This window comes from Manduca sexta, unplaced genomic scaffold (assembly GCF_014839805.1).
Source record: "Manduca sexta isolate Smith_Timp_Sample1 unplaced genomic scaffold, JHU_Msex_v1.0 HiC_scaffold_3240, whole genome shotgun sequence".
Classification (NCBI taxonomy): Eukaryota; Metazoa; Arthropoda; class Insecta; order Lepidoptera; family Sphingidae; genus Manduca; species Manduca sexta.
In genome coordinates, this window is record NW_023594287.1 from 1 (window position 1) to 12,799 (window position 12,799).

General features: G+C 39.9%; 1 protein-coding gene across 1 annotated transcript; it reads left to right on the plus strand.

The window, feature by feature from the left end:
* Positions 1 to 5,379: 5,379 nt before the first annotated feature.
* LOC119192828 (flexible cuticle protein 12-like) lies at positions 5,380 to 9,341 on the plus strand. The gene is made up of 4 exons (XM_037446584.1): positions 5,380 to 5,410; positions 7,390 to 7,624; positions 8,438 to 8,644; positions 9,088 to 9,341. Exons 1-4 carry the CDS (start codon positions 5,402 to 5,404, stop codon positions 9,135 to 9,137), a joined length of 501 nt encoding a protein of 166 aa, XP_037302481.1. The 5' UTR covers positions 5,380 to 5,401; the 3' UTR covers positions 9,138 to 9,341.
* The last annotated feature ends 3,458 nt before the right edge of the window (positions 9,342 to 12,799 follow it).

Sequence of the window (12,799 nt, forward strand, 5' to 3'; positions counted from 1 at the left end):
TTGCACCGCATCGTAATTATAATAATAAGTGAAAGGTTCTCACGAATCGTTATTGGTAAAAACTTCATAAAGTTCTCACCGCGGCGACTGCTTCCATAAACGTGTCGAGCACATCGCTCCACTTCCTATTATAATAACAAATATTTATCATTCTCCTTCTTGGCATTACTACTATTAAGCAATGCCTTAAATAATAATTAGTTACTTTATTTAATCAAATTATTTAGCTGACAACGAGGCAAAATACTAATGAATTACTCATTAGGAATATTTTATTGCTTCCTTGCAAGATTATAATGTTCTTCACAAATTAATATTCCCGTAGAACATATTGTAACACATAACTATCTATTTTATGTCCCAGTGTTATATGAATTATATCACGTATTATAATCTAACTTTTATATTATACCATGCTCCCGGCCGCCGCGCCGCGCAATGAGCGACGCGCCAGCCAGCTTCGTGCTGTACATCGTTTTCTGCGAGTAGGTTCAAGGGAGGGAGGGAGTTGTAGTTAAAGTAATCAGTAGGTCGGATCGACTATCACTTAGTTTTATTTGAGGATTATCAGCATAGTAAACATCTTTTCTTATACTACAAATGACGATAGATTTTGTACTGTATTTCAATTGAAACAGAGTACTTGTTTCTGTATGTAATAAATATATTTTGTGAACAATATTAGGCATATTCTGTTGACATTAAGTTAGTAAAACGCATTAATCGGTAATCCGATATTTTTACTTATTCATTAGCGAACAACAGTAATGAAAGATGTCGTCCAAACCCTGTCCAGAGGTCAACGCAATTACCTTCTCATTGAGATCTCTATTGACCTGTCCGAACAACTAGTGACCACAAACAATCGCAAACTTATTGAAAAGAAGTTGCGAAGGAATTATAAACACATTCTATGCCAAAATAAATAAATATAACATTATATAACTCCAGCTCAAACACTAACACCTACTCGATTCAAAGCGAGCTTACAATGATTAAGAACCTGCCAGCACTGATTCAAATAAAAGCACGTTGTGAAATATTATAATCCCAATACAAAGTTCATACATAATGAATTTGAGCAGGTGATTGATGTTGCGATCTACTAATTGATTGCGTGATTACTTGCTAACACACATTCAGCAGAGAGACATGCGAAACACTGTACTGATGTCATACCTACTTACTAACTTAAACCTGACGGTAAACGGAATCTCTATATTGCCTTTGAAATTATTATTATTGCGGGTTTTCTGGCTTTGGTCCCTACTCGATACGAAGTATAGCAAATACCCCCTGACAACAAACATTGTCATTAAGAGTATTTTAAAAGAGACGACAAGTAAAAGTTACCCCGTTAGATTATTACCGTTTTATCGTCACTATAAACACTAAACTAGCTTCTATGTAGCTGCTTACAAATGAATACTTGAGCGTCTGCGCGCCCGCAGCATAGCCAGCTGCGACACCAATGATGACTGTCAACTGTCGAGTGTCATAACATTTCCACATGACACGACGAGTAGCGCAGGGAGCACGTAAAGGCAAGTTGACATTTCCATAAATAACTCATAGTACAACATTTTTCTTTCAAAACGCCGGATGTCAAGTGCGTTGATTATTTCATTGTCTCCCGATTACTACATCGACGATGATGTGCAGACATGCGCTGTCCGACTCAATGTATACATCATAAAGTATGTGGTTAATGCCAAAATAAAAAACAAAACAAGTTTAGATGATAATATGAGAATTAAGAAACTACGAAATAGTTGTTATCCAATGACACCTTACTTGGAACAAATATCGGTGACATTTTTCTCATTGTGTTATCTAACTTTAGGCTTCTTGTATTAGGCACAACAGCCATGGAAAGTGCTGAATCTCAGTGAATTCGCGATCATGTCATATATTTGTTGAGTTTGAATAAAACGTTCTATTTCATCAACTAACACAAGACTATTCTGGTGTTGTGATCTGCTCGCGCTTGACGCGAACCCTTCGTTTATTGAGCTTAAAGGTTTCTCGTTCGCAAATTCACGCATAAGCTTTTAAGACTTTAGATGCTTACAGTCTAGATGCCCTTTACTCACATCGTGCTTTTTGATAATATGTCTTAAATATCGTCTAATAAGTTTTAAACTTGTTTGTGATATCATCTTGAATTGTTGCTAAGTTGATATTTATTTAACGTTTAAACCGATCTTTATAGGTTGTAGAGCTCCGACTATTGTCATGTGACTCTTGATCTTAATTCAAGTGTTTGGTATAAATGACATTCTCATTCCCTAAAATGTGTTGTATGTCTCGAATGTTCCTTTGTTTAGAGAAATGTTAGCAAACATGCTTCAAGGACACTCGCATCTCACAACTTGTATATATAGTATGTAATTATAAACTTAATTACAGAGTAGTTCAGTTTGAAATCCGACGCACTGATAAGGTAGTAGTAATGGACGGGTTCCTGAGTAACAGCGTACGGAAACAGAAAAAGTTCAATTCGATTCAGAGTTTAATAATGAATTATGATGCATTTATCACTTGGATAAATGATTATGTTGATAAGTTTCGCTTCCCCTAGGGGTCTCAGACCTGCGACGCTGTGCATGAAGTCAATCAACCGCTCAGAGCGGGACTCGTCCGCGCCATAGTGTGACGCACTTTAGTAAACGCGCGTTGTGCGTAAACAGCGCACAATCATAATAAAAGCACGTGGAGCTGTGCCAATTACTGCCTTCATAAGCAACGCGAGTGTGACGTCACGCGCGGTACGCTTTGTGTTAACAACATGGTTTTCCCATTTGTTCCTCGACGAGTAAGCAGAGACATTAGTTGTTTCAGGCACATTTTATTATCTAAATACCGCAAAATGTATATCAGTTGAAAATCCCATAATTATATCTTGTCCTAAAAATATATCCAAACTACTATTAGAGGTCTGAGTTCACTGCTACTGAAGTAGTGATCAATGAAACCAGTGATTCAAATTGATTTTGAATTTTATGTACAGCCACAGTCATCGCGATATAAATCATAATCCATAGCAAACCTTGCCCATTAAAAGCTACTATGAAGTGTCAAGGCCCGTTCTGTATACACTTGACGTGGTAACTGCCATGAATTTCTGACAATTACTTAATGGTGTGTAAGGAAATATCTGTTGCAACACAAGATTGATCTGAAGATGTTGTGTGTGCTCGCCGCTGTGCGGTCATTACGCTACTACAGAAATACATACAACGTTTACTCAGTCTCGACTCAGCGCTAAAATATATCGTAGGTATCAACTCTCAGGGAATTAAGCCACATTTCGATCTGCAATACCTTATCAATTTATAAATAAAATATCGGCGGATCAAAACATGTAATAATTTTCGTGAGGCCTCGATAATTTCCTTACTACCTTTGCATTCTCATTCCTTTCATTAAGTTAGCGATAGCGATTATAAGTTAGCGATGCAACAACAATTCCTCCAATGTTTTAGATTTACCGTGCCGGTTCGAGGTTTGTACCTTCGGTCTTTTCATTGTTGCAAACAAATCGCTCGCTTCCAAATTAGTGTATAATAAATAACTATATAGTTAGCAAAGCTCGGTGCTCGGCATCGCATTAGTTTTATTGCGCAGAACAGTTCCGTGCAACCTTTGCGACACGACCCGCGACCTAGCGATTCGCAACAACTGGCTATGATGTAGTAATGAAAACTGTAGGATTGCCTTGACCGTCTAAAAAACAGTAAACGGCTTCTTTACTACAGCTACATAAAACTTCAATACAAGCTTCCGTTGATAATTCTCGAAGAGTAAGTACAAAAACTGGCGCGCCACAGGTCTTAAGGCTGGTGCTACACAATATTGTTACCACTCAGTCTATAGCCCCATGTACATAAAATCCCATCACACCATAACAGGTTCAATTGGGATCGATTGCAATAACTCACTAGTTTTTTGTTTGTTGCCCAATAATTTACTTAACAATTTGTATGAAGTTTAGACATCCTCGTTCGCGTTCCTCATGTCTCCGCAGTAATAATGATAAGGTTGCGACATGCTCTAACTGGTTCAGACACGACGTCGTTATGGCTTGACATGTAGATTAGCATCTCGAAGCTATCTCTGTACAGAGCTGCGACGGATGATCTCTCATTACAGGATAACGTGGTGGGCGGCGCGCACCGCCCGCGCCACCCCCCTCCCTCTCCTTGCGCCTGACGCGTACTAACGATTCGCAAAACACTACACACCGCAATTAAGCAACAAATATTATATTACCTTCCCACCCCCAATATCTCTACGGCTACCGCATACCAAAAAGGGGTAGACTAAATTATAGTGACTACACGCAACATTGGAACGAAACTTACGAAAACTTTAGAACTGTACGGGGAAGATATACGAGTACACTGATAGCCGTATACACGATACAGGTAGCTATTGTTTACAGGACAACGTAGTCCACAAAACCAAGTCATATTCTTTGTGAATTAAACGCTTTTTCTTTAATAATTTTTCAAATAGGAACTTAACAGTATTGACTTGTACAAAACTCTTGAATACCACATATTACTACAAGCGCAATAAATCGCGGGTGTCCGAACTAACGCGTAATTAAAATTAAAATTCACCAGTACCATCCTCCGACGAGCGACCCGCGCCGCCGCACCGCGCCGCCGCACCGCGCCGCTGCCGCCGAACACACAAGGTCGCGTGTAAAATATACCAAACATTAAACCCACAATTAAATATATAATAATTCAGACAACATTCGAATATGCACTCTGAATTCCTTCCCCAACATTTACATTGCGATGCGCGATTTGGATAAACCCGCTAATCTATTGGACACTCAAACGCTGACGAGTTTCTAAACGCAGAGATTTTAGAGTTTTTTTTAAACTCGCCTCAATGGCCGTATGATCTCATACTGCAGATTTCATCATTATGAGAGTACCTTTTTAGGAATTAATACCCATAATTCATAAAGGCACGCACATATTATTATTATAGTGAATTATACATTTTTAAATTGACTCATTTATAATAATTATATTTTATAATGTAAGGTTCTTTTTCTCTCCTTTCAACTTCACTTTTTTTCTACAAAGCTGGGCGGCACACCCGAGAATACCTCGGGAATATTATGGATGTTTGTAGGGGACGTGGAAATTATAAAAAAAATGATGACCCGTTTACCAGCACAATGCTACAAAATATAAATCAACACGTGCAATGTGCACATGATTGTTCAACTACGTTCGAATGCGTTGTAGCGACGCAATAGACAAATAAACGCAGCGCTTTAGATGTCGGTGGAGAGGCACCCTCGCGGCGTGCGCCGAGCCGCGCCGGTATATAACCGCGCGGACGAGCAGCTCCAGCACAACCGCGCAGACAACCAACCATGAGATACGTTAGTAGTGTTATCAATATATTATACCAATATCAGTTATCAGTCAGCGCCGTGCGCAGTGACCGCCGCTGCGAGTGCATTCAGTGTTGCGTTTTCAGTAATAGTATTTGACAACATGACCCGGACACCTCAAACCGCGCCCGCGTTGTCACCGCGACCGTCGCTGCGATGGAATCCACGCCGCCGGCTCGAAGCCCTTCACATAATCTCATACCAAAAGCTTATCTGTCCACAGATTAAGAAGCGTCGCGATAAAAGAATATAATTTGGAAATAACATCCTGGCGGCATCTATTCCATTGCAGTGTGGGATCCTCGGATCGGTACCAGTGAACAAGGCAAATTAGGATCGCGTTCGTAATGTTATGCCGACTCTGTGCAATAGGCTTGCACAGAGTCGGCTACAGAGCAGGTCGCTTGCACGAAGATATTACCCATGTACCGCTCACTTTGAAGAGAGACAATTTTTTTTAACACCAATTCAAAAATGTATTTCAAAAACAAAGAATTGTGGTGTGATAATTGCGTTTATATCTTAGCGCAGTGGTTGAAGTATTAACCTCCGCGCCTTCAGAAAAAGCATTCTAACGTAGAACTAAAAAAAAAAATTTTCCGTTTGTTGTCATTGCATTCCGTATTTCCCGTTACTGCTCGGTATATTTAGGTTTTAGTATTCGTGTTCGTGATTACGCGGTTTACTATTAAAAAACAAGACTTTAATTAGTCTTTAACAACGCATTAAAATAAATACAATCTTCTATTCGCTGTTCTCAGTGATTTTTTTTTTTTGTTATTATTGCAGAATTATATGCGTGTCAATATTATGCGAGCTACGAATACGCATTAATTTTAAAATAATTGAAATAAATTGGTTTCGATAACTACAACGTTTGAATTCTCAAGGAGCCCTTCATTTGCGATGGGACGCGGCGTGTACCAAAGGTGCGGCGGACCTTTTATCGGCGCTTGCATAACTGGAATTAATTCAGACGCGCCTCTCGTGTCTTTTGGATCCTTGCTTCGAGCGCATCCGACCACTTCCGAACTCACACGAGGAGGAACACCCAAATAAAACCATTTCCAACCGGAACCGATTGTAAACCCCAAGCACCGAGTCATCGCGTAACGTCGCCGATCTCATCCGAAAGGTCAACACGATTAAACGCGTAACTAAAGACACTTATTAACGTTTTTGCCGTTCATTTAATATAATTATTCCATTTGCATTATAGGAATGTGCGCAAAATGTTTTGCGGCTTACACTACAAAATATACTTTTCGTCACAAACTTTATACAATAATGTGCGGAATTCTGTTCTAGTAAACTACTCATGTAAATTATTGTCTTTTCATAATGGCTTGCTGATAACTGCTCAGTGATTCAGCAGCTATTGGGCGAGGGGTGAAGCTACCCACGTGACGCATGAAGGCGACATCAACAATATAACTTGGTATTTGCGTGCATGTCGCGATGCTATCGCTTGAAACAGTACACATAAATTGGAATTAGCAACTGTTACCAGCAGCTATACTATAAGGCGATCACCGCGAGTGTTAACGGTCGAGGCGCTGCACCAACCGCCGCGCCGCCGCAACAATGTGCCAAATATAACACGCGGAATTAGCAGCGAAACAAAACAAACGCTTCTGCACAAACTTATGCAAAAATATAACATTTAAACCCTCTCTAGACGCAGGAAATGTTTTCAGAACCGCGCGCAGACAAACTTGCTCCCTCGCTGATTATAATCATTATTAATATTATTATAATTAGCATTTTATGCTAAATTTGTTTATCCATAAACTCACAATGACGCTACATTTTAAAATAGTCATTTCGTTATGTATTCTGTTCGTTAGCTGAAGGAATTTTATTGTTGTTTATATTAATTACTTTATTTATACATGAATTCAGAATCGATCCATGCAGGTTGTTTAGTTTCAGTGGTGTGTTACATTAGGGTCGTTGTGTGTGTGCAGCTGATAGTCCTCGCAGTAGCGTCGCTGGCGGCGGGCGCGCGGCTCGACCAAGATATCTACCTACCGCCCGGCGCGCACTCCGCGGGCGGCTCGGTCGGCCTGCAGGCGCCACACGCCGCGCCACACGCCGCGCAACATGACGCCGTGCAGATACTCAGATACGAGAACGAGATCAACGAGCAGGGATACCACTACGCGTACGAGACTAGTGACGGCACCAAGGCCGAACAGAACGGTCAGTACACACTACACGATATTAGTTATCGCACTCTTAATAAAGTAATGACCTATTTCAAAATTGTTAATTTGTGGCAGTCGTGGGAAAACTATTTTTTTTGTATACTACCTTTTTTTTTAAGTTGCTATAAAATTAAGCTTATTAAAGATATGTAAAAAATTAAAACTATAACATGAAAAAAAGGAAAAATCTAAAAGGTCGCTAGCAGGAATTGGTTGTTTGACGACTCCCACAAATTGGCAATTTTGGAATGGGTTATTATTTTATTAAGTGTGCGTTATGTAACAATTTTAGTAAAATATGTTACTTTTTGCGAATGATTTGAAAAAAATATAGATAGGCTTGAAGGCGGGTGAGCTACCAATCAAATAGCGGAAACTCGCCCCTCCGTCATCCTAATTGTTACACTAATTAATTAAATTATTACCCAGTAACTGTTTGTGAAATAAAATTTTGAATTTTGTGAAACAATTTGGAAAAAACTTAGGTAGGCTAATAACACTCTCTGACACAAGCAGACCATGTGTTAATGCTTATTTGGAATTGAAACAATACTATGTAGTTAGTAACATTCTCCGATAACGAGCAGACGCCATGACACAAACGACGAGGTGTTAAATATTAAAATGATGTGAACAAACCTATTGGTGCAACTTATTCACACTCAGAACAAAAAATATCTAACTAATACCGCGTACTCACACTGTGTCTAATATTGATCAACCATTACACAATATTGGACATTCGTTATTTAATTTATTTATTATTGTTAATATTAGTTGTAAAATAACGAATGGAGTTAATTTGCAGGACAAGTGATCCCGGGTGCGCAGCCCGAGGAGGGCTCGCTGAAGGTGGCGGGGTCGTACTCCTACGTGGGGCAAGACGGGCAGACCTACTCCGTCACCTACACCGCCGATGACGGCGGGTTCCACGCAGACGGCGCGCACCTCCCCACCGCGCCGCCCATCCCCGAGGAGATCCTCAAGAGCCTGCAGCTCACCGACACCAAACACGGTCACTATACCACTCACACACCCTAGGCCTCATTAACACCATGTAGTCATTTTATCCTCGTACATACCGAATTATCGATGCAGCGACCTAAATATGTATTTGTATATCCACAACTTTCAATACCATACTTTACCATTATCAAAGGCATTGTCGTCAATTTTTAAAATAGTAACTCACTAATAGTTCGGAATGAATCCCCACGAGTAGTTGCGAATGTCGCCGCCCTTCGGCTCGATAATAACATCTACTCGACAATACCTAACATGAACTATTTGTTGTAACATGACGTAGTAAGCTCTGGACAGAGTATAAGTATATACTCTGTTATCTATTTAATAGTGAGTATACAATATAAGTACATAGTATAGTTACTATGCGGTTAAATCTCTATTTACGCTAGATGCAAATGCGTGACCTATTAAACTGAATATTTTAAATTGCAGATCAATACAGTAGCCAAAAGAGCAGCTACGACGCTGACGCGGGATACTAAGCATGCGTGGTGATCGAACAAGGGGGACGAGAAGGGAGAGGGGGCGGCGTACTCAAGCGCACGCACTCACGCTCATATGTATATTATTTTTGTGTTCGACGCGTGCGTTTGAGTGCGCGACCGGCGCGAAGGGCGGCCACATGTGTTCACTGTTAGTAGCCGCTACTGTTAACTAATGTAATAAACTTGTAAATACCCACCAAACTGTGATTTCATTCCACACCGAGCGGGCGGTCACGAATCCCGCGTTTAACTCGTTTAGTATCAATGATACTAGAATTTCGCAATTGAAAACATCGATTTGGATTTTCATAGAATATCATTATAGCTAAAACTAAGATTATGTAGTTAAGTTAAACATACACTATGCCGGCATGCAGCTATAATACAACTAAAATAACACGATTTTCAATATAAATATTATAGTTCTAATAGCTATGACGAGTTTCAAATTGAACACTTTCCTTTTTAAATTTAACCGAAAACACAGGGCATTACAAATGAAAACCTCTATTAAGTATATCAGATCTCATGTGACACCGGTGAGTTAAATGTATCTAAATTTGTTAAATTATTAGGTAGTAGCTATTAATATAACGTTTTATGGCTCATTGAAGTAGTTCTCAATTTATTTATTCAGGACCATCAACAAATAAAAAATAAACATAAATATTATAGTACATTTATTATGGTAACATTTTCATTGCGTCTTTTATAACAGATGGACACATCAGTTATATTATAAACTAGCTTTTGCCCGCGGCTCCGCCCGCGTTATAAAGTTTTTCAGGCTAAAGTTTTCCGTTATAAATGTAGTAGTTTCTCGGGAGCCTATGTTCTTCCCAGTGTCTGAAACTGTCTCCACACTAAATTTCATCTTAATACGTTGGGTAGTTTTGAGTTTAACACGTTCAGACAGACAGATGCAGCGGGGGACTTTGTTTTATAATATATTTTTATAGAACTTTAAGAGGAACAATCCCGTCATACATCATTGTTGCATAACCTTAACCGTTTACGCAGCGCACGCAACGGAAGCTCTCAAAACTAATAAATTGTCCCCGTATTTGCAACATGTTTCATTACTGCTCCGCTTCTATTGGTCATAGCGTGATGATATACAGCCTATAGCACTCCACGAACAAAGGGCTATCCAACGCAAAATAATTTTTCAGTTTGGACCGGTAGTTCCTGAGATTAGCCATTACTGCTCCGCTCCTATTGGGTATAGCGTGATGATATATAGCATATAGCAATCCACGAACAAAGGGCTATCCAACGCAAAAAGAATTTTTCAGATTGGACCGGTAGTTCCTGAGATTAGCCATTACTGCTCCGCTCCTATTGAGTATAGCGTGATGATATATAGCCTATAGCACTCCACGAACAAAGGGCTATCCAACGCAAAAAGAATTTTTAATTTGGACTGGTAGTTCCTGAGATTAGCGCGTTCAAACAAACAAACAAACAAACAAACAAACTCTTCAGCTTTATATAATAGTATAGATATGTACATATTATTACGATATGGTAGGAAAATAAAATTATGTGACGCACATATTGAGAGGTTAAGCAATAAGCACTCCTTTTTGTTGTCGCGGACAAAGTGCCTAGTATGACTACCGCCCAGCCTTTGTGGGAGGTGACTGAGCGGTTATGTTGGGGTCACCGTGCTTTAAGATTGGGCGTTGCGCCGCCCGGATTTGATGTCGACCTTCAGGCGACCGCTGGGCCGAGACCTAACCTATATACAACGCACGGCACACCAACTAAAACTCCGCGTTGGCCCTCTTCGGCGCATTAGGGACGGTTGCAGGCCTCCTCTGACGTATAGTGTCTAAGACTTCGTCCGCAGCCGTCCCTGCGCGGTGCCGCCTAGCGGCCTGTCTTCTATAGGGGAGGAAGGGGGTCTCAAAATTGTATAGTAGTAATAGTAAGTAACTATATAATTATAAAATCGCATATTATCTAAAACTTAAAAGTCTACCTGCAGGTACGGTTTTAATATTTACAGCAATTCAATTACTTATCACACAAATAGTGTATGATTCAACAAAGGGCTGACTTCACTATTCTAATTTTATACCTACCCTAGTAACTTGTTTAATATCTACGCACATAAGTAAGAAGAAATCAGTGTCCGTTGTTCAAGCAGTCGTTAGTTAAATCGTATAATGCTTATAATTTGTTTTTTAATTGAGTTGCAAATATTTACTATGCCTCGAAAAAAACAAACTCGGAGCGTACGTGCAACAATGTATATGTATACATTACACCATGACGTGGTGTAAGAGTAGCGTTACCGAAAAGAAGACTGGTTATAGTGCTTGTGATTCCTGACATAATGACACTAAAAAGCCCATCGAATGAATACGACTTAACTAGGTTTTACTTAAATTTCTGTACTGCATCACGTGCGGATGGATAACTTAAATTAATAGTTAAAATAAAATAATTAAAAATGTTTATATTTTTAAAAAGTCGTAATGTAACACGAATATACTATATCAGCTGACAGGTCAACGATCGTGGACAGCTGGTCGTGCCGCGCGGTGCAGGCGCAGCGCGGCACGGCACAACCGCCGCCGCTTGTCGGCATTTGCTTTGTAATATGTGCCCAGTACCTACGTACCGCAATACCAATGCGGCTGACAATCGCGATCTTTAGCGCTAGCCGGCAGCCAAACTAATAATACGTAAATTAGCATTGTCTATTACTTATTATCAGAAAAAATACCATGTGCATAGAACCTCTTCTGCGTACCTTTTACCTACTTACAAAAAACTATGGTCATTAATTTATTGAATGCCCTAGTTAAAGTAAGTACGCAAAAATTACTAACATAAACTTCCTAAAGCAATTAACTATTATCGACAATATAAAACACATTTCCACCGAGCGCGAAGAAATCTATAAGCATCACAATAAGTATAAATATCCATCCATGTGACCTTGAGTTCGGCTTCGCTCAAATATCGGGAATCGTAAGTAGGTACGTGTGCACTCACGCTCAACGTAACTACTATCTATACACCGTGACTTTGTAGTCGTTTTGGAACCGAAAAATTTGAATTCTATATCAATAGTAGAAGTAAAAAAATATCAGTTTAATAAAATTAAAACATTTTTTTTAACATTAAAATGAATACAAGTTTCCGAATAATAAATGAGAACTCGTGATAACGCTACTACAAACACTACGATTGGTCCCATTCATAACTAAGCGGCAAAATATTCTTCAAAAATAGGTACAAAGAGACCGCCGCGCCACGTCGCGTCGTCGCCAATCACGTGCACCCCCCTGATGTACCTATACCATGGCACGGCGAGTGCATACACTCCCGCGCACCCCCGCCCGCCGCGCCGTCCTTCAGTCAGTAATGCGACAACACGCGCGCGATTAGGCTGTTTTGATTTCGTAGCCATGCGAAAATGAGTCGTTAGTATTCAATATTCAAACGTGGAGTATTTGTCAATGGTTCAGCTATACGCTGTTGCTAAGTAAGTACAATTTGGAAGAGGTTAGGCGGTTGTACTCCCAGCCGGATCATTTGAATGCGCTGCGACTTCACGGGATCGAAACTCCTCAAGTTGAATTCACTCCCACTATCTTGGCTGCGCCCCAGCGCCTCTTCCACGGATAATTCTGCGCGCCGGCTCA

Coding starts and splice junctions, on each gene's coding strand:
- LOC119192828 (XM_037446584.1), top strand. Junction 7,625..8,437: donor CACCAAGGCCGAACAGAACG/GTCAGTACACAC, acceptor GTTAATTTGCAG/GACAAGTGATCCCGGGTGCG. Junction 8,645..9,087: donor GCTCACCGACACCAAACACG/GTCACTATACCA, acceptor TTTAAATTGCAG/ATCAATACAGTAGCCAAAAG.